Source organism: Palaemon carinicauda, chromosome 19, assembly GCF_036898095.1.
Source record: "Palaemon carinicauda isolate YSFRI2023 chromosome 19, ASM3689809v2, whole genome shotgun sequence".
NCBI classification, from domain to species: Eukaryota; Metazoa; Arthropoda; class Malacostraca; order Decapoda; family Palaemonidae; genus Palaemon; species Palaemon carinicauda.
In genome coordinates, this window is record NC_090743.1 from 61,523,052 (window position 1) to 61,546,024 (window position 22,973).

At 43.7% G+C, this 22,973-nt stretch overlaps 1 protein-coding gene across 1 annotated transcript in view; it reads left to right on the top strand.

Moving 5' to 3' along the window:
• Positions 1-3,542: 3,542 nt before the first annotated feature.
• LOC137658652 (aprataxin-like) overlaps positions 3,543-22,973 on the top strand; it is an 82,147-nt gene continuing 62,716 nt past the window's right edge. The window contains exon 1 of the mRNA XM_068393598.1: positions 3,543-3,748. Within this exon, the coding sequence (XP_068249699.1) occupies positions 3,581-3,748 (168 nt within the window). The 5' untranslated portion in view covers positions 3,543-3,580. The remainder of the gene's footprint in view (positions 3,749-22,973) is intronic.

Genomic DNA, 22,973 nt, shown 5'->3' on the forward strand with positions numbered 1-22,973 from the left:
TAGGAGAGTCCATTTACCTAAAGGGGTAGCTGGGCGCAAACGACTGATACTCCGAGGTTCTGACCCTAACTCAAAGCTCATGAACTATGGCTATGGTCAGGGAAAGAAAATCCTAGCCTGACCTCACTTGAATACGATTCAAGGCAAGGAGCTAGGATGTAGCCTAGGCTACCTCAGGGAGGAGAGATTACCTTAGTGCAAAGGTAATCAGGGAGGTGTGAAAGTATACAAAAGCCCCAAGCTGTAGGTTAGGGGCAAGGGAATCGACTACTAAGATCATCGAGACCCCTTGTATACCTCTAGAAGGAGAAAACCCTTGTGCAATCACTGAATCTTATATGTATGAATGCCTAATATCTTCATTTCATAGATTAACACTAGGAACACTTATTATATTATGCATGAAAGTAAACTGAAACGCCTAGGCTATCGAGCCTAGGGGTTAGGCTAGCAACTCTAGCGAGGTAATTTCGGCTACCTACACTTGCCAAAAAGGGGATACTAACGGCATAATATAACTAATTCCTGGTAATGAAGACTAAATAACTGATACTGATAATTAGTTAAGAAACCGGGACAGTTGTTCTGGCTAACTAAATAAAGCATGCGAGGCGAACAACAGCGTCAAGACGCCTCCGGTTTAGGCAACAGCCCCGCCACAAAACACAGTATTTTAAGATAAAAAGGCATTACTTCACAGTCAGAGCTGATTTATATGATACAAGAATATGGTACTCAACTTTCCAGAAGCAGGAGAGGCTGAAGATTGCGACATGCTGTGAAATAATAGCGAAAAACTGGGAAAAACACCTGGTCATAGATGCTACAAGCGAAGGAATGGAGAAGGCGCCTGGTTATGACGTCAGGCAAGATGGTGGCCAACATGGCGTCGTTTTTGACGTCATCCGAGTACCGTAACAGTAACGGAGGAGGAGAACTTTGTAACGGCTCCTCCCATAACTTGCCACCAACTTCCCCCTCGAAGCGTAAACGCTATGTTATTATACGATATCCTAAAGGGAAACCTTAAGGGTACTCGCGCCAGAAGTTAGAATTCTTTGAAACCTTTAGTTTAATTCTCTGGGTATATCTACTGTAGTCATATATACCCTTAGGAAGCTACTGAAGGAACCTTCCATCAGGGCGACATGGCCTGAGCCCAAAAATGACATATTTCTAAAGTCATCAGATCAGCGATTCTGTTTGCTTGCAGCTTTAAAAGTCTCAAGAGTAAATTATGCATTCAACTTCCCATCATAACTCTGAAATGTCTCCAATTATGAGAGCATAAAGTTCCGTTACTTCTGCGTAATTTTTTTTTTTTTTTAAGAGAGCTCGTCTAGTGTATCCAGCTAAGCTACAGTGACTCAAGATTATCTGCGTTGAAACCGGATCGAGTTAGTTTTCAGATTAAAAGAATTTAAGATCTAATATAACGTCAAGGTTAGATATTTATTATAGTTATAACTAGACCTATACAATTTTTGGTCTCAAAATATTCTACTTGAGTGAACTACCACATTTTTTAAATTATTGGCATATCATTATGACAGAAAATGTTAAGTAATGAAATTTTTGAGAGAGAGAGAGAGAGAGAGAGAGAGAGAGAGAGAGAGAGAGAGAGAGAGAGAGAGAGAGACTTCCGGTTTCATTCATAACAGATGGCTTATTCTAAATAATGCAAAGCTGACGGCTATTTTTGGTTACTCTTCTCTGGAAGGCTAATAATCTCTCATGTTCAAAACGGGTCGTTATTTGGTAACATAACTGTCGAATTTTGAATAAAAATAAGAATGGGTTCATAATGAGGATGTCTTGAATGTTACGAACTTAAAATAGATGTAGATAGCAAGAATGTAACAAACAATAAATTAAATTGTCATCCACAGAAGGTTATAACAAACCAATTTAAACGGTTGCTTTCTAAACTTCTTTGTTTTCTTTGTTTTTTTAGTTTATACAGAAAATATTTATTTTAATCTTACTGTTCTAAAAATATCCCATTTTTGCTTGTTTTCTTTCCTCACTGGGCTATTTTCCCTCTTGAAGCCCCTAGGCTCATAGCATTCTGCTTTGCCAACTAGGTTTGTAGCTTAGCAAGTAATAATAATAATAATAATAATAATAATAATAATAATAATAATAATAATAATGATTAAATAAATAGGATATCGGAAAAGCGAGTCATCAGTTTACCCTGTTTTGTACTTGTAGGCCCGTTTAGAGCTTGTGCCTTAACTTTATTCATATCGTAAGCGGAATCTTAATATATCAATTGCTTGCCAATTTTTTTTTTATTAATTTTAAGGACTGCTTTTCAGGTCCTGTACTGCAGGGTACAAGACCTTTAGTAATTCATTTTGTAGGTAGTAGGTTGGCCTGGGCACAAGCCACTCGGTGAGATACTACCGCTAGTGTTTTTTTTTTTTTTTCTTTTGACTGGCTAGGCGGTACTACATTGGACCCTTCTTTCTCGTTATGGTTCAATTTCCCTTTGCCTACACACACACACACACACCGAATAGTCTGGCCTATTCTTTACAGATTCTCCTCTATCCTCATACACCTGACAACACCAAGATTACCAAACAAGTCTTCTTCACCCAAGGGGTTACTGCACTCTAATTGTTTAGCAGCCATTTTCCTTTTGATAAGGGTAGAAGAGACTCTTTAGCTATGTTAAGCAGCTCTTCTAGGAGAAGGACACTCCAAAATCAAACCATTGTTCTTTAGTCTTGGGTAGTGTCATGACCTCTGTACCATGGTCTTCCACTGTCTTGGGTTAGAGTTCTCTTGCTTGAGGGTAACACTCTGGCACACCATTCCATCTTATTTCTCTTCCGCTTGTTTTGTTAGTATTTATAGTCTATATAGTAGATATCTATTTTATTGTTGCTCTTAAAAAAATTTTTTTTTTCCTTGTTTCATTTCCTAACGGGTATTTTCCCTGTTGGATCCCCTGGCTATGGCATCCTGCTTTTTCCAACTAGGGTTGTAGCTTAGCAAGTAATAATAATAATAATAATATACATTCCAAGGCCTTAATTATATAAAACAACTGTCAAAGCGACGTACATAAAGTATATACAACAACAATACATATGGACAAACATTAAAGAAATAAATAAAACTCACCGGCAGAGTGAAAGTGAAAGTGGCTGCCACTAGCAGAACTCTTCGCCACTTTTAATTTTCATTACTTGGGATAGTTTTCTTGATTAAGAAGTAGACAACATGCAAAATTGTTCCAGTTTTGTTACGTCCACTTTGAGCGAACACTTAATAAAGATCTTGTAACAGCCTGCATAACTATCGTACATCTGGCAGGGAAGATAGTGTTATTCACAAGGTACAAATAAATGTAATTGATATAACGCGCTGTTGTAGGTAACGATGATAAATGTGAAAATGCGATTTAAAAAAATAAATTCATACATCTAATATAGAAAATTATACAAATAAAGAATAAAAACACGAAAACCAGCATGAAGTGGGGAAGATAGAGGCGGGGGGGGGGCAGGGGACGTTGAGGTTTTTGGGGGGTAAAGCTAAAGCCTGGCTGTTGTCATGGAAATGCAAAATGGCGACAGCGGCCACTTCGAGTAAGAGGGCTGCAGTTGATCCTCTAGATGTACAGCCTAAGAAGAAAACCCACTGGTCGCAGGGCCTCCTGACGTCTATGAACGATCCCAATCTCCTCGTGGAATCGGACGAACGCATCGTTATCATCAAAGACAAGTATCCCAAGGTAAAAATCTTCTCCCAAAAGTTGTCTGGTTCTTCGGTAAAACAACCCAGTGAGTGACTCGCTGGCGCTGCCGGACTGTGGCCTTTGCTGTACCCCATTATACGGCTTGATTTGCCACAGGAGTTTGCCACTGAGCACGGGCGGATGTCCTTTGACACCCACAAAGAGAGAGAGAGAGAGAGAGAGAGAGAGAGAGAGATAGAGAGAGAGAGAGAAAAAAAAAAAGACACATGCAGGTTGGACTACCTATGACACTCATCCCCCATCCACCATCTAGAGTTGTTGGGTGGGGGGGGGGGGGGGGCGTGGTTGATGATAGTTTATTATTAGTATTATTACTAGATAAGCTACAGTCCTAGGTGGAAAAACAGAATGCTGAAAGCCCTAACGCTCCATTAGGGATAAATAGCCCAGTGAGGAAAAGTTTAAAAACAGATATGAGAAGTAATAAAGAACAATAAGAGAAACAAGATTTTGTTTCGATGAGGTGATGAAAATATAGAGAAAGGTTTGGATGTTTGATATTGCCGGAAGTGAAATTAAGGTGCTTTCATTGCGATAAGGCAATTTGATTAGTGTTGCTAATAGTCATTTAAATATGTGCCAACATTTAACATATCGACGGAAATTATATCCAAGAAATGGTGATATTTAAATTTGATATAGAGTAGTACAATGTTTTTCCTATAATAATTTACAGAAATACTCGCACAAACATACATTCTCTCTCTCTCTCTCTCTCTCTCTCTCTCTCTCTCTCTCTCTCTCTCTCTCTCTCTCTCTCTCTCTCTCTCTCTCTCTCTCTCTCTCTCTCTCTCTCCGAAATTAACACGATTTTCATGACATGAAGGCAATAGGGTAAATTTGTATTGTGTTACAGGGTGTGATAACCCCGAGTAACCACCTATATCGTAGGATATAGATGTATATATATTTCTGAAACTATTCATTTGCGACGGGAACGAGTGTCATTTTCGAAGAGAGCGTATTCTTTTCTATAAGAAAAAGTAGTTGTTTTCCTAGGTTACATTGCCCTGTAATACACTACAATAAAACCATTGTGTACAATATATCCATATAATCATCGGTATGTAAAAAAAAAAAGGTTGTTTTAAATAGCCTACTACTGTACTCTATTTACAGAGAAAAGTACTAGCTTAAACGGATAAAATCTATTGGACGTTCAGTAACAGATGCAGAGTTAGCACTAGTGATTGATAACAATCCAGTTTTGGAAAGTCTCCCCCCCCCCCAAGAGTTCCTGTATCTCCCAAGTTGAAAACCAAAGGTTGGTTAAACTGGTATTCATATGATAGAGTAGTTTTTAAATTTTATTTATATGATTTATGTAAGCTAGATACATTTAGTTTATGTAACATTTTATTGGATCATACAATGTTGTTATCCAAAATCCTTATTGGTATTGGTGAAAAATACTGTGTATACACATATATTTTATATAAGAAATAGTTTTTAATGTTGTTACTGTAGTTTAGTTATTTCTTTTCCTCACTTGGCTATTTTTCTCTGTTGGGGCCAGCATTCTGCTTTACCAAATAGGCTGTAACTTAGCTAATAATAATGATAATAATATAGATAGATAGATATATTGATTCATTTGTGCGTTTGTGTACTGGATACAACATTGAATAGTTAATTCTTTGTAATGATGTATCTTTTTTTGTTGATATACTTTGCTTAAAGTTGATACCTAACCTAATGCAGGATTTCATTAGTTCATAATAGAGTGACTATTGCTCCATCTGTTGTTTAAGCGCAAACTTACCTATTGGAGTGATGGTGCTAAAAGTGTTCCTCACACACAGGGTCTGCAAATTTGGCCCCAAGGTATACCCGCTATGCTTTCTATTTTATCTTCATTTCTGCTATATTTTTTTTTTTTCATAGTGCAGCTGCAGTCTTTTACATGTTACACTTTGTCACATTATGACCTCCTTAAGCCAGCCATACACGCAGAGGACTGACCCTACGGTTTGTCCTCATGGACTTGACGTACTTAAGCCGGCCATACACGCAGAGGACTGACCCTATGGTTTGCCCTCAAGGACTGAAGCGGCACTCCAATCCTATGAAAAATGCCCACACACGCTACTACCCGCTCTCAGTCACACAATGGAAATCCTTCCCCATTTTTTATTGCAGGCAGGACTTTTTGGGGACAGGCTATGGCAGACAATTTGATTAGATAGCTAAATGTTTGTATGTTAGGAAAAATACAAATTACTTTCATATTTGTCACTTTTCCAACTCAAGACAAACACGCTATTTAGTAGGGATGACTCCCCCTATAAGGGACCGGTAGTCTGACTTCTGGCTTGGTCATGGCCCTGGGTTTTGACCCGTACAGATTAGACTGTAACCGGGAAGTAATATTGACACCTTGCCAAAAGGAGACATTATAGAATGTGCTTGTAGCGGCCTGAGCAACGTGTGTTTGTGAGAAACTAACAATGTGGCTGTCTAGGTAAGATTATTCGGAGTTTAAAAATAGGAATATGATACAATCATAGACGTTCCCAATACAGTTCCCACCCACATGTACACGTTTAAAGAATATACTATGTTACACAAGGGAAATTTTTACTACCTGCAGATCGATGAGGCCAGCGTGGAGAGGACCCATGGAGCTGTTCCCCAAGAGAGGGGAAGATGAAGGAAAAGAAAAGAGCCATTCATTCTTAACATTCATACAGACTAATCTTGGGTAACCAATGTCCTCATTCATCTGCTACTTGTCCAGCTAGGAGCTTGAGCTATTTTAAACCACCTGTTGTGCAGCCACCACAGAACCAATGGACAAAGTATCCATTCTCCTATGGGTCACGTCTTGCAGGTAGTGTGTGGTGAAAGTGTTCATGATGTTCCAACACGCCCACTTGTAATACCAGTTGGTCACGTCTTGCAGGTAGTGGGTGGTGGAAGTGGTTGGAAGTTTCCACATGCCCGCATGTAATACTGTAATAGTGTCGAAGAGTAGTTGCGTTTCAATGCCAGGGACATGCTAATGCCCGACGTTATGAGCTCTAGGTCGTCTAGTAGGAGGAGGGTCAGAATTTAATGCATGGTCAATTACCTTGCAAATCCAACCAAAAATGGTATTCTTTGTGACTCTCCTTGTGCTAACAAAAAGAGTTGGCACACGGGGACAAGCTGCTGTAGTGCGTTCAAGATATCTTAAACTTCTTACTGGGCATAGTAACCGTTGATCTGGGTCATCAGTCACAGAACGAAGACTCGTAATCCGGAAAGTCCCGAACCTAGGGTCCGTGAATAATGGATTTTTCAATATTTAACTTAGCCGGTGATTATAATAGCTGCAACTCTGTTGCTCGACAGAAAAACTCTACGGAAAAATTCGCCAGCGATCGCTACACAGGTAGGGGGTGTACTCAACAGCGCCATCTGTCGTTCAGATACCCAGTACTCATTGTAAACAAAGAACTCAATTTTCTCTCTGTCGAGCTATCGACAAGACGCTCTTATTCGCCGTTGCTAAACTGGAGTTTTTTCACAACTAATTGGTGAAGTACTTTATTCTAGTTTTGAGCTTTCGCTATGCAGGTGTTTTATCTTCATCTTAAATCTTGAACTCGTTTTGGATAGATTTAATTATGGTGACAAAGAGAGTATGGACTTTCTTTCACTTTTAAATGGCCGACCCTTCCCTTAGACGGAAGTGTGTTTAGGCCTTTAGTAATTCTTATCACGTTATAGATTTTCCTCTATATATTTTATATCTCTCCGCCTTTATTAGGCCTCTTCGATTAACTTTCCATTTATTATAAACATATAAAAATAAATTTTAATGTTTTGTTTATATAGACCTTTCCTGAGAGTAGGCGGTCCTAACTTGGAAACCGAAGTTAATCAACATTGAGCCCTTTATATCGTAATTAGCTTTTAAAGAGCTAAGGATTTAAAACTTTTTAAATGTAATATTTTATGAAAGAATTTCTTTGATAGTGTTCGTACTGTTTTCAAAGATGAACTAACGTTTAGTTTTTTTATGCTACGCAGTTGTTGACGTTCAGGACGTTCAACATGCGCTCTATCGTTACGATAGAGAGAGAGTGTTTCATGGTTTCACTTTGCAGTAAGAGTAAATCGATTCTGACGTTTTGTTCATTCTTTCTTAGCTTAAATGTTTTAAATTCTAATTTAAAGGTACTTTTTATTGAAAAACCTTTCAGTTTTTTCCTTTAGTCAAATAACATTTTTTTTTTTTGACGAAATATAATTGGGCTCTTCTCTTAGGTGCGAAATCAAGAGAGAGAGAGATAGAGACGGAGGGAAAGAGAGGAGAGAAAACGTTCCGTTCAAGCGGGTAACGTTGTTCTCGTGTTACTCGCGTCCCTAGTCGCTGTACGGGGAGGAAGGATAAAACGTTTTTAGGTTTTTATTCTCGTCCCCAGGCTATGTGCGGTGAGAGATTGAAAACGTAGTTATATGAACTAGTGTTTAGTCTCTTTCCCAACCACTTTTTTTTTTTTATCTTAATATATGTTTTCTGTTTTTTGCTGGTATTAATGAGCTTGCATTATACGACTGATTTCGCAATTACTACCTTTTAATGTAGGGTAGAATTGCGTGTTTCAGGTAGAAATAAGTGCAAAACAGAAAATCGAAGTGATAAAGTGATATGCGCAAAGTGTTACAGTGTTGCGTCTGAGGCGCAAAGTGTTACAGTGTTGCGTCCGAGGGTTCGTCTGTTCGTGCCTGTCGTTCACCTAGTCCGGGACCTCTTACGTGCTCCCAAGCCCAGGGAAGAAGTAATGTCAAACGACTTATGGGTTCGAGAGGCCTTGACCAACGAACAGACGTTTTTCCCTCTATGGTATCAGGTGTATCTTACCAAGATCTCTCCTACCATAAGACGAGAGAGACGTTGTTTCTCCTCGTCATCCGTAGGCTTTTCGCATAAGAAACCTGTCACAAGGTTTCGAAGCCCTTAAGCGAAAGTCAGTCCTTTCAGGACAGGTCCAGCGTCCTGGTTGCAACCATTAGGACAGCTCTGACCCTATGCAGTCATCGGATAACTGCTCGCCGCCTAACAAAAGCGTAACACAGACTCCGAGAGTCTTTTTTTGTAGGCAAAGTGTTGCGGTCACAGACGTTACCCTCGTCTCTTACCACAACCATTTCCGTTGATCCTTAATGGGTTGTATGGCAAGACATGCAGTATATGCTTGCCTCCCTTATGGAAGACTATTCTACCGATTAGTCCGTTGAGTCTAGCCGTTTATCTCATCGATATCCTGGCTTTCAGCCAACCTAACGTTCCTTTGTGCTTACTGTTGACGTTGGCGTAGCTTAGTCACGTCAGTCAGGTTGTTTAGAACCACACTCGATGCGGTCTCGTGTGGTTTTTCAGCCGCATTTGGCCTTAGGCCACTTGCTGATGCTCCTGTGGACGTTCAAGACATTCACTAACAATCGGAGTTAACTTGTTTTGACGCTGTGCGTCAACCTCCGCATTCTAGAGTCGTTTTGACTGCTCAGTCTAGGCAGTCAAAGCAGTCTCGAGTGGACGCTGTGCGTCCTCACGCACCTGTTGTGGTTTACAGTTCAGTTGTTGACAGTTCACAGACTGTCAAGCAGTTACATGACGTTGCGTTCTGGTCCGCTACTAATGCACCAGTGAGAGACTCAGCTTTTATCGGACAAGGTTCCTGTAGATGAGGAAGTTGCTGTTCTCCCTCCTACTGATATTCCCTTGAGGACTCTGTCAAATGGAGAGGAGCCTAAAGCTGCTTAGCCTCCTATGGACTTTAATTAAATCATGATGATTTTTTAAGGATCTTTGTCCGGATCTTTTTGTAACTGCTGCTCCTCGTTCGCCTAAACGTCAGAGCTTACACTAGGCCTAGCTACTTCGAAGCCGTTGTTTTTAAGCTAGTGCTCTCTCGCTCTCCTAGAGAGCGTTACGTTGGCTAGGCGACTGGTTTTTCACCAGGAGGAGTTTGGGGGATACAGCCTTTGCTTTCCCTTCTTTTAAACTGGTTTATAGAGCGAGAGTCTGATATGACACGAGAGAAGTTCTCGGCTTGGGAGTTCATGCCTCTGCCCAGATAGACTTCTCAATTCTGGTAGACTCTCCCTGGCGCCTAGCCAGGAGACGCTCCAAGTTGTTTACAGGTCAACTTCACAGCTGTTGTCGAGCCTTTGAAGTTTTGCTGTACTATTATGTCACGCATAACAAGGCTTTCAGGGATGGTAAACGGTTCCGCCTCAGTCGCTAACCCCGTCTGTTGCCACACCTGCTCCCGTAGACCCTAAATGGGCTTTGCTGCAAGACATGCAGTCCAAGCTTGCGTCCTTGATAGAGGACTTAAATGCGGAGAAGGTTGCTACCGAACCTTCTGGCCAACAACCTTCCAACCGGTCGGTTGTGCGCCCTGTTGACGCTGAGGTAACCTACTCGCGTCTGCCAGTTGAGGTGGTTCCTCCACCGATGCGACCCAGTGTGGGTTGCCAGCCGCACGTTGACGTTAAGCGACGCTCGGAGGTGGTTGTTGACGTTCAGGACGTTCAACAACCAGCAGAGGTGACTTGTTTTGACGCAGTGCGTCAACCTCAGCAACCCGGTAGGGTGTTGACTGCACAACCCAGACGGTCTAGACAGTCTCGGGTTGACGCTGTGCTTCCTCGCGCACCCATGGTTGTTGACAGTTCACAGACTGTGCAGCAGTTCCATGATATTGCGTCCGGCTCCGTCACGCATCCACCAGTGCGACCGGATTCAGCGAGCCAGACGTTGCCCACTCCGTTGCCGTTTCCTCATCAGTTTCGGATGAGGAACCCTCTGATGAGGACGTTGCTGAACAACAAGACGATCAGCCCCCAGCCCTGCTATCCATCCAGAAGATGCTGAAGAAGGAACGCTGCTCAGTCAGGCTGTGGATGAGTCTGGTAGGGACGCTGTCATCCGTGGAACAATTTGTGTCACTAGGAAGACTACACCTCCGTCCTCTTCAATACCATCTAGCTTTTCACTGGAAAAAGGACAAGACGCTAGAAGCGGTCTCGATCCCGGTTTCCGAAAAGATAAAGTCTTGTCTGACTTGGTGAAAGGACAATATCAACCTAAGAGAGGGTCTTCCCCTGGCTGTTCAGACTCCCAACCACGTTCTCTTCTCGGACGCATCGGACGTAGGCTGGGGTGCGACATTAGACGGTCGGGAATGCTCGGGAACTTGGAACTCGAGTCAAAGGACAATGCATTTCAACTGCAAGGAGCTACTGGCAGTACGTCTGGCCTGGAAAAGCTTCAGGTCTCTCCTTCAAGGCAAAGTGGTGGAGGTGAACTCGGACAACACCACGGCTTTGGCGTACATCTCCAAGCAAGGAGGGACCTACTCTCTGACGTTGTACGAGATAGCAAGGGACCTCCTCACCTGGTCAAAAGGTCTAAACATATCACTAGTAACGAGGTTCATCCAAGGCAACTTGAATGTCATGGCAGATTGTCTCAGTCGGAAGGGACAAATAATTCCAACAGAATGGACCCTCCACAAGGATGTATGCAAGAGACTTTGGGCCACCTGGGGCCAGCCAACCATAGATCTCTTCGCAACCTCGATGACCAAGAGGCTCCCAATATTTTGCTCACCAATCCCGGACCCAGCAGCAGTTCATATAGATGCCTTTCTCCTAGATTGGTCACATCTAGATCTATATGCATTCCCTCCGTTCAAGATTGTCAACAAGGTACTGCAGAAGTTCGCCTCTCACGAAGGGACAAGGTTGACGCTAGTTGCTCCCCTCTGGCCCGCGAGAGAATGGTTCACCGAGGTACTTCGATGGCTAGTAGACGTTCCCAGAACACTTCCTCTAAGGGTGGACCTTCTACGTCAGCCACACGTAAAGAAGGTACACCAAGGCCTCCACGCTCTTCGTCTGACTGCCTTCAGACTATCGAAAGACTCTCGAGAGCTAGAGGCTTTTCGAAGGAGGCAGCCAGAGCGATTGCTAGAGCAAGGAGAACATCCACCCTTAGAGTCTACCAATCGAAGTGGGAAATCTTCCGAAACTGGTGCAAGTCAGTATCCGTATCCTCGACCAGTACCTCTGTAACTCAAATAGCTGACTTCCTCTTATATCTGAGGAAAGAACGATCTCTTTCAGCTCCCACTATCAAGGGTTACAGAAGCATGTTGGCATCAGTCTTCCGTCACAGAGGCTTAGATCTTTCCAACAATAAAGATCTACAGGACCTCCTTAAGTCTTTTGAGACCACGAAGGAGCGTCGTTTGGTTACACCTGGTTGGATTTTAGACGTGGTACTAAGATTCCTTATGTCAGACAGGTTCGAGCCGCTACAATCAGCCTCCCTGAAAGATCTCACCTTAAAGACTTTTCCTGGTATGCTTAGCCACAGCTAAAAGAGTCAGTGAGATTCATGCCTTCAGCAAGAACATCGGATTCTCATCTGAAACGGCTACATGTTCTCTACAACTTGGTTTTCTAGCCAAAAACGAGCTGCCTTCTCGACCTTGGCCAAAATCGTTCGATATTCCAAACTTATCGTATGGTTGGAAATGAACTAGAAAGAGTCTTATGCCCTGTAAGAGCTCTTAAGTTCTATTTAAAACGAACTAAACCTTTACGAGGCCCGTCTGAAGCTTTATGGTGTTCAGTTAAGAAACCATCTTTGCCTTTGTCAAAGAATGCTTTATCCTATTTTATCAGACTGTTAATACGAGAAGCTCATTCCCATCTGAATGAGGAAGACCAAGCTTTGCTGAAGGTAAGGACACACGAAGTTAGAGCTGTCGCAACTTCCGTGGCCTTTAAACAAAATAGATCTCTGCGAAGTATAATCGACGCAACCTATTGGAGAAGCAAGTCAGTGTTCGCGTCTTTTTATCTTAAGGATGTCCAGTCTCTTTACGAGAACTGCTACACTCTGGGACCATTCGTAGCAGCGAGTGCAGTAGTGGGTGAGGGCTCAACCACTACAATTCCCTAATTCCATAACCTTTTTAATCTTTCTCTTGAAATGTTTTTATTGTTGTTTTTGGGTTGTCCGGAAGGCTAAGAAACCTTTCGCATCCTAGTTGATTTGGCGGGTGGTCAAAGTCATTTCTTGAGAAGCGCCTAGATTAGAGGTTTTGATGAGGTCCTGTTGTATGGGTTGCAACCCTTGATACTTCAGATCCTAGGGGTCGCTCAGCATCCTAAGAGGATCGCGAGGCTCCGTAAGGAAGACGTACTTAAAAAGGCAGAGTAATTGTTCAAGTCGACTTCCTTACCAGGTACCTATTTATTTTGTTTTAGTTATTTTGATAACTTCTAAAATGAAATAAAAATTCTTAGCTCATATGATGTAAACATATTTTGCTGGTCTCTACCCACCCCCCTGGGTGTGAATCAGCTATTATAATCACCGGCTAAGTTAAATATTGAAAAATGTTATTTTGATAATAAAATAAATTTTTGAATATACTTACCCGGTGATTATAAATTAAAGGACCCTCCCTTCCTCCCCAATAGAGACGCAGTGGACCGAGGAGAAAATTGAGTTCTTTGTTTACAATGAGTACTGGGTATCTGAACGACAGATGGCGCTGTTGAGTACACCCCCTACCTGTGTAGCGATCGCTGGCGAATTTTTCCGTAGAGTTTTTCTGTCGAGCAACAGAGTTGCAGCTATTATAATCACCGGGTAAGTATATTCAAAAATTTATTTTATTATCAAAATAACATTTTGAGTCTGCATTAAATTTGGGGACGAAGCCAAGTTTCACTTCCCTCCAACCCCTGGCATGGGCAACATTGTAGGATAGACCATGACGTTCACTAACCCTCTTTGCCGAAGCTAAAAGGAGCAGGAACAACATAAAGGTTCGTAGGGGGAGCCCTTCAGGAAAGGAAGGACCTGAACTACGTTCCAAGGTGGTCTTAACTTCCGACGGGGAGCAGGTGATCTTATAGCTTCGTATGAGAGGAGGCAATTCAACGAAGAGGAAAGTTCGATTCCAATCAGTCTATAGGCCATGCTTAAGGCCAAGCAGTATCCTTTTACTGCCGAGACCGATGGGAAGCTTGTCCTCTAGAAGGTAAACAAGGAACTCTACCATAATTGGAAGAGTAGCATTGAGGTGCTATTATTGGAAGAGTAGCATTGAGGTGAGAGATACCTGTACCTCTTCAGTGACACCAACCACAGAAGACTGTTCATTATGCCTGGTAGCCTGAAGTAGAGGATCTTCGGAGGCATCCTTTTTGAAACTTGTTAAGAAAAGCTTCTCTGGAAGAGGGGATGCTGGAAAGTCTCCAGTCGTGAAGACGTAGGGAAACTACTGCTTTGTGGACGATATTCACGTGGAGCTGTTTGAGTAGATCTGGTTATGGGGGAGTACCCTCGGTGGCTCTATTATGAGCTGCAGAAGGTCCGGAAAACCATTCTGCGTGATGCCATTGCAGAACTATGATTCATGTGTAGGTTGTTGGATGCTCTGACCTTGTTGAGCAACCTTCTCATCTGACAGAATGAGGAAAATGCGTACATGTCGATGTTGTACCTCAGTTATTGGAATGCATCTCCCCAAAGAGCTAGTGAGACCGAACTCTGGGGATCAGTAAAGCGGGAGCCTGAAGTTCAGGAATGTCGCGAACAGATCCACAGTCAGGGAACCCCCCCCCCCCCCCAGATGCAAGGATGGTAGGCTTAGAGATTAGCAGCTGGGCTCTGATGAACGGTGGGAACTGCTTGCCCACTGGACCTTGGTGCCCCGTTGTTGATCCAACTAAATTAGTCAGCACTTTTTCTCTTTCTTTTGGTTATTTCTTTTATCCTCCTGTCTCTTCCTCTTGGGCGTGAACTTGTTGACGACTTTGGTTTGACTGCTTCTTTGGATTTTACGCAGTGTGGCATGGATGGCATACTATCTCAACCTGTGCAAATTTAGATGCCATCACCCTCTGGCAGACCCCAGTGGGTGTAGACTTAGTCTTTTAAGAGTCGGGCTCCAGTGATTCGGTTTGAAGTCGCCCATATTTGTGGGTAATGGGTGACCCCAGGCATTGGAGTCGTTGGTGGGAGGGGCTAACTACCCCCACTGACCAGTGTACGCCCACCTAAGGAGAGGCAGCCCCTCTCTAATAGAGGACTGGTCCCCGCTGAAGCCTCTTCTTGTGTTGGGCCACATGGAATAGGAGGACTGATATCCTTCAATAAGAGGTGGATAACCGGCTTGCTTTTTTTATACAAACCAAGCCGTGTTGACGACCGGGAAAATACAAACATGAACCTCGGTACTGACTAGTCCAATTTCGGTTCTACTATTGTAACATTAGAACCTTATTCATGTCATGTAAAGAATGATTATAGGAAAACGGAAGAAGAGAGTGAGTAAGAAATAATGACAGGACAGAAAAATATAGAAAAGCAGGAGTATTACCTGGCCACTATGAAGTAGTGAATTATGATTTTTTTTATTTTTAGAACTGGAAAATGGAAGACATGAAAAGGTGAATATTTTTAAAGCTAATAGGAAACATATGTGGAGGGCAGCCAAAAATTCTTCCCCAGGGAAATGGAAGTCTCTTGATAGAGACATTATCCCCAATACAGAGCGAAAGATTAAAAACACTTTCAACATTGGATGGTCATAGTGTCAATTGCTTTTCGCACCCTATTTTCAACCAGAGTAGGGGTGAGATATATGCTCCAGAATTGCTAGATACAGAGGAAAAAGAAATTAAGGGTGAACTGAAAAGTCAAGGAGTAGTAAAAGTAGTTAGAATGAGGAAGAGTGTTTTTGAACAACATATTCCTCTTGCTACTTTGTTACATTTGATCATTGCAGACTACCTAACATTATTAAAGCTGGTTGTCTATCTTTGAAGACGAAACCATACATCGATTCACCATTGTAATGTTATCATTGCCAAATGTATGCCATTTAAGTCAGAAGTGCAAAGAAAATTGAATAATAAGACAGCTGTTTGTGCCAAGTGTGGAAAAAGTAGTCTTGGAGCATGTACAGAAAATCCAAGTTGTATACATTGTGGGGAAGCACACCCAGCTACATTTAGAAGTTAGATTTATTTTTGAAAAAGAAATTCAGGTTATTAGGACTGGATAGAGTTACATTTAAAGAGGCTTGTAAAAGATCTCTTGAAAAACATAAGGCCAGGGCAACCCTTTTCACTGGTTTTGAAGAAAAACTTGCCATAGGACGTTGACAAAAATAGTGTCCTCACTTCCAACATAAGGAAGATGTGAAAGTAGTTAACAAAGATGAAAGTCCCATTGAAAATTTATATCCAGAAATTGTGGAAAAATCAAAACATACTTAAAGATCTGAAATGTGTTCAAAAGCCATCTACTCCCATTCTAAACCATAGTACAAACCTCTATCAGGCTGTGTCCTTGCCTAATTTGATGGAGGTTCCACTTGAAACCAATTTACCTGGTGCACCTGTGGTGGGGAAGGTGCAAAAATCTTGTAGCTCACAACCTTTCAATCGAAAAAGAGAGAGACCTCCGCTTCGCTTGCCTTCTACCATAAGAAACACTAAAGTCACACTTCAACATACATACATATACCAAAGGCACTTCCCCCAATTTTGGGGGGTAGCCGACAACAACAAGAAACAAAACAAAAAGGGGACCTCTACTCTCTATGTTCCTCCAGCCTAACCAGGGACTCAGCCGAGTTCAGCTGGTACTGCTAGGGTGCCACAGCCCAACCTCCCACATTTCCACCACAGATGAAGCTTCATACTGCTGAGTCCCCTACTGCTGCTACCTCCGCGGTCATCTAAGGCACCGGAGGAAGCAGCAGGGCCTACCGGAACTGCGTCACAATCGCTCGCCATTCATTCCTATTTCTAGCACGCTCTCTTGCCTCTCTCACACCTATCCTCCTATCACCCAGAGCTTTCTTCACACCATCCATCCACCCAAACCTTGGCCTTCCTCTTGTACTTCTCCCATCAACTCTTGCATTCATCACCTTCTTTAGCAGACAGCTATTTTCCATTCTCTCAACATGGCCAAACCACCTCAACACATTCATATCCACTCTAGCCGCTAACTCATTTCTTACACCCGTTCTCACCCTCACCACTTCGTTCCTAACCCTATCTACTCGAGATACACCAGCCATACTCCTCAGACACTTCATCTCAAACACATTCAATTTCTGTCTCTCCATCACTTTCATTCCCCACAACTCCGATCCATACATCACAGTTGGTACAATCACTTTCTCATATAGAACTCTCTTTACATTCATGCCCAATCCTCTATTTTTTACTACTCCCTTAACTGCCCCCAACACTTTGCAACCTTCATTCACTCTCTGACGTACATCTGCTTCCACTCCACCATTTGCTGCAACAACAGACCCCAAGTACTTAAACTGATCCACCTCCTCAAGTAACTCTCCATTCAACATGACATTCAACCTTGCACCACCTTCCCTTCTCGTACATCTCATAACCTTACTCTTACCCACATTAACTCTCCACTTCCTTCTCTCACACACCCTTCCAAATTCTGTCACTAGTCGGTCAAGCTTCTCTTCTGTGTCTGCTACCAGTACAGTATCATCCGCAAACAACAACTGATTTACCTCCCATTCATGATCATTCTCGCCTACCAGTTTTAATCCTCGTCCAAGCACTCTAGCATTCACCTCTCTCACCACTCCATCAACATACAAGTTAAACAACCACGGCGACATCACACATCCCTGTCTCAGCCCCACTCTCACCGGAAACCAATCGCTCACCTCATTTCCTATTCTAACACATGCTTTACTACCTGTGTAGAAACTTTTCACTGCTTGCAACAACCTTCCACCAACTCCATATAACCTCATCACATTCCATATTGCTTCCCTATCAACTCTATCATATGCTTTCTCCAGATCCATAAACGCAACATACACCTCCTTACCTTTTGCTAAATATTTCTCGCATATCTGCCTAACTGTAAAAATCTGATTCATACAACCCCTACCTCTTCTAAAACCACCCTGTACTTCCAAGATTGCATTCTCTGTTTTATCCTTAATCCTATTAATCAGTATTCTACCATACACTTTTCCAACTACACTCAACAAACTAATACCTCTTGAATTACAACACTCATGCACATCTCCCTTACCCTTATATAGTGGTACAATACATGCACAGACCCAGTCTACTGGTACCATTGACAACACAAAACACACATTAAACAATCTCACCAACCATTCAAGTACAGTCACACCCCCTTCCTTCAACATCTCAGCTTTCACACCATCCATACCCGATGCTTTTCCTACTCTCGTTTCATCTAGTGCTCTCCTCACTTCCTCTATTGTAATCTCTCTCTCATTCTCATCTCCCATCACTGGCACCTCAACACCTGGAACCGCAATTATATCTGCCTCCCTATCATCCTCAACATTCAGCAAACTTTCAAAATATTCCGCCCACCTTTTCCTTACCTCCTCTCCTTTTAACAACCTTCCATTTCCATCTTTCACTGTCTCTTCAATTCTTGCGCCGGCCTTCCTTACTCTCTTCACTTCTTTCCAAAACTTCTTCTTATTCTCTTCATATGACTGACCCAGTCCCTGACCCCACCTCAGGTCAGCTGCCCTCTTTGCCTCACGTACCTTGCGCTTTACTTCCACCTTTTTCTCTCTATATTTTTCATACTTCTCTATACTATTACTCTGCAGCCATTCTTCAAAAGCCCTCTTTTTCTCTTCCACTTTTACCTTCACTCCTTCATTCCACCATTCACTGCCCTTCCTCATGCTGCCTCCAACAACCTTCTTGCCACATACATCACTTGCAATCCCAACAAAATTTTCTTTTGCTAACTTCCACTCCTCCTCTAAATTACCAGTTTCTCTTACTCTCACCTCGTCATATGCCATTTTCAACCTTTCCTGATATTTACTTTTTACCCCCGGTTTTATTAGCTCTTCAACCCTCACTAGCTCCCTTTTACATCCACCTACTCTATTCCCCCACTCTTTTGCTACAACCAATTTTCCTTCCACCAAAAAGTGATCAGACATACCGTTAGCCATACCCCTAAACACGTGCACGTCTTTCAATCTTCCAAACATTCTTTTTGTTATCAACACATAATCCATTAATGCCCTTTCTACTACTCTTCCATTTGCCACTCTTACCCATGTATACTTATTCTTATCTTTCTTTTTAAAAAAGCTAGCACTTATTACCATCTCTTGTTCAACACACATATCTACCAGTCTCTCACCACTCTCATTTTCACCTGGTACGCCATATTTCCCAATGACACCTTCTACCTCTCCAGCACCCACTCTAGCATTTAAGTCACCCATAACAACCACATAATTCCTTCTACCCAGTCCTTCTATACACCTAGTTAATTCACTCCAGAACTCATTCCGCTCTTCTTCACTTTTCTCACTACCTGGCCCATACGCACTGACAAACGCCCAACATTCCCTACCCAACCTAACCCTTACCCACATTAACCTAGATGATATCTCCTTCCATTCCACTACTTTACCTGTCATCCATTCACTCAACAATAAAGCCACACCCTCTCTCGCTCTTCCCCTTTCAATCCCAGACACTCTACCAGACATTTCACCAAACATCACTTCACCCTTTCCTTTCATCTTTGTCTCACACAAGGCCAATACATCCATCCTTCTACTTCTAAACATACTTCCAATCTCAAATAAATATGATATCTTGTCTGCTCATGTTTCTGATCAACTGGAAAACAACTTTTTTCAATATTAAACTTAGCCGGTGATTATATAAGCTGCAGCTCTGCTGCCCGACAGAAAAACTCTACGTTCAAAATCCGCCAGCGATCGCTATGCAGGTAGGGGGTGTACTTCAACAGCGCCATCTGTCGAGCAGGTACTCAGTACTCAATGTAAACACAGAACTCAATTTTCTCTCTGTCGTGCCACCGGCAAGACCTACTAAATTCGCTGTTGCTTACTGGATTGGTTTTCACATATTTTGGTGAAGTACACATTTCTAGTTTTGAGCTTTCGCTTTGCAGACGTTATCTTCAATAAATCCTTGCATTCTTTTGTTGATATCGGATTATTTGTTGACGACTTGGATAGTTTTTTGAATTCCCCTTTGACTAATTCAAGATGGCTGACCCTTCTCAAGTCCCTAAATACAGAAAGTGTAGTGCTAGGGACTGTTCAAGGCGTCTTCCGAAGGCCTCTATCGATCCGCACACCGTTTGTTCCAATTGTCGGGATAAAACCTGTCAATTGGAAGATCGATGTGAGGAATGCGTTGGGCTTTCGGAATTCGATTTTCTCGAATTCCTGAAATATTCACGTAGGCTAGAGAGAGATAGAGTCAGGAGAAGTTCATCTCGCTCCGTTGATATTTCCTCTCCTCATGCCCCACAACCTATTCCTTCCCCTGTAGTGGTTGCTCCTGATCCCCCTTCTAGCACTCAACAACCTTCGATGGTTGAGAGAGTCGAGTCTTTGGCCAGTGACCGTAACCAGCTCATGGCAGACGTCAAGGAGCTGAAGTGTAAGAGTGCAGTGGGTAGTGATAAAGTGAGTGGTAGTGTTGTGGATAGTGTTGCGCTTGAGGGTTCGTCTGTTCGTGCCTGTCGTCCTCCCAGTCCGGGACCTCTTGCATGCTCCCAAGCCCAGGGGAGAAGCAATGTCGTACGACCAAAGGGTTCGAGAGGCTTTAATCAGCGAACAGACGTTCCCTCCGTGGTTTCGGGCGTATCTACCCAAGATCGCCCCACCCACACGAAGACGAGAGAGCCCATTTATTCCTCGTCTGCGGAAGAGGTTTCTCATAAGAATCCATGGACCAAGGTCTCGCGGCCTCTTAAGCGCAAGTCGGTCCCTTCCGCGCAAGTCCAACGGCCCAGTTGTAGCCACTGGGTCAGTTCGGACTCGCTGCAGTCTTCCGACGACTGCTCACCTCCTAAGAGAGGCAAAGCGGTACCGCATCAGGCAGTAACTCCGTCTGTTGCCGCATCTGCTCCTGTAGACCCTAAGTGGTCTTTGCTGCAGACCATGCAGTCACAGTTAACGTCATTGATGCAGGACTTTCGTGCGGAGAAGGTTGACGCTGCACCAACCTCTAGCCTACAACCAACCACGGTTGTGCGTCCGGTGGACGCTGAGGCTACCTTCTCCCGCACTCCATCTGTGAGAGTCCCGCCACCCATGCGTTCCAGTGTACCCTGCCAGCCGCATGTTGACGTTCAGCGACGCACGGAACCTTCCGTTGACGTTCGCGAGGTACAACAACAACCTAAGTTGTTTTGTTTTGACGCGGTGCGTCAACCTCCGCAACCCAGTGTGGTTACCTCTACTCACCCACAGCAGACTAGACAGTCTGGAGTAGACGCTTTGCGCCCCCGCGCTGCCATGGTTGTTGCCAGTTCACAGACTGGGCAACAGTTCCATGACGTTGCGTCTGGTTCAGTCACGCGTGCACCCGTGCTGCCGGACTCAGCTGACCAGCCGATTGCTACTCCTTTGCCGCTTCCTCCTCAGCTTTCAGAAGATGGACTCTCTGATGATGACGACGCTGCACACATTGACGACCCGCATACGGACATCGACGAACCCAAGACCACGCAACCCTCCTTGGACTTTAGAAAAGTTCTTGCTTTGTTCAAGGAGATGTTTCCTGATCAGTTTGTGCCTGCGGCTCCACGCTCTCCTCCGTCAGAGTTCGCTTTAGGCACGCAGTCATCAGCGCCTGCCTTCACGAAACTCGTCCTCGCCCGCTCGTCCAAGAGAGCTTTACGAGTGTTAGGAGATTGGATGCAGTCCAAAAAGAACCTTGGGAAGACAGCATTTACGTTTCCCCCTGCGAGACTCTCTTCCAGATCGAGCGTCTGGTATGCCACGGGAGAAGTTCTCGGCTTGGGAGTTCCTGCCTCTGCCCAGGGCGACTTCTCAAGTCTAGTAGACTCTCCCCGCAGGCTGGCCATGAGACGCTCTAAGATTTGTTGGTCTCCTTCAGACTTAGACCATCTGTTGAAAGGAGTGTTTAGAGCCTTCGAGGTCTTTAACTTTTTGGACTGGTGTCTGGGAGCTTTGAGCAGGAAGATCTCCCCTTCTGACAAGGAAGCTTCCTTGCTCATTATGTCCTGTATGGACAAGGCCATACGTGACGGATCCAGTGAGCTTGCGGCTTCGTTCGTTTCTGGGGTCCTCAAGAAACGGGAAAACCTTTGCTCTTTCCTGTCAGCTGGAGTAACACCGTGTCAGAGATCGGAACTTCTGTTTGCTCCTCTCTCAAAGTGCCTTTTTCCAGAGGACTTGATAAAGGAGATTTCTGCCTCCTTGATTCAAAAAGACGCTCATGACCTGGTTGCGTCCTCTGCCCGCAAAGCCACCCCTTTGCCTACCTTGTCTAGACCCAGGATGGACACTCCAGCGTCCAGATTCATTCCGCCCTTTCGTGGCAGAGCCTCCAGCAGAGGAGGTGCTCGTGCCGAAGGGAGACGTGGGAAGAAGAAAGGTACCAAGTCCTTTAAGGGCAGAGTCTGACTGCCACTTCTTCAGACAGCAGTGGGAGCCAGACTCAAGAACTTCTGGCAGACCTGGGAGAAAAGGGGCGCGGATGCACAATCTGTGAAGTTGCTCAGAGAAGGGTACAAGATCCCGTTTGTACGCAAACCCCCTCTAGCAACATCTCCCATCGATCTCTCTCCCAGGTACAGAGAGGAAGACAAGAGACTAGCTTTGAAGCAAGAGGTGTCTCTCTTACTAGAAAAGGGAGCAGTAGTCAAAGTCCGGGACCATCAATCCCCGGGCTTCTACAACCGTCTCTTCTTAGTGGTAAAGAAGACAGGAGGGTGGAGGCCGGTGCTAGACGTCAGTGCGCTGAATGTCTTTGTCACAAAGCAGACGTTCGCCATGGAGACCACAAAGTCTGTTCTAGCAGCGGTCAGGAAGGAAGACTGGATGGTCTCTTTAGACCTAAGGGACGCTTACTTTCACGTCCCCATCCACCCAGAATCCCAACCTTTTCTGAGATTCGTTTACGAAAAGGTTGTCTACCAATTTCAAGCCCTGTGCTTTGGCCTAAGCACAGCTCCTCTTGTATTTACGAAGCTGATGAGGAATATTGCCAAATTCCTGCATTTAGCGGATATCAGAGCCTCCCTCTATTTGGACGACTGGCTTCTAAGAGCTTCTTCCAGTCGTCGCTGTCTGGAGAATCTAAAGTGGACTCAAGATCT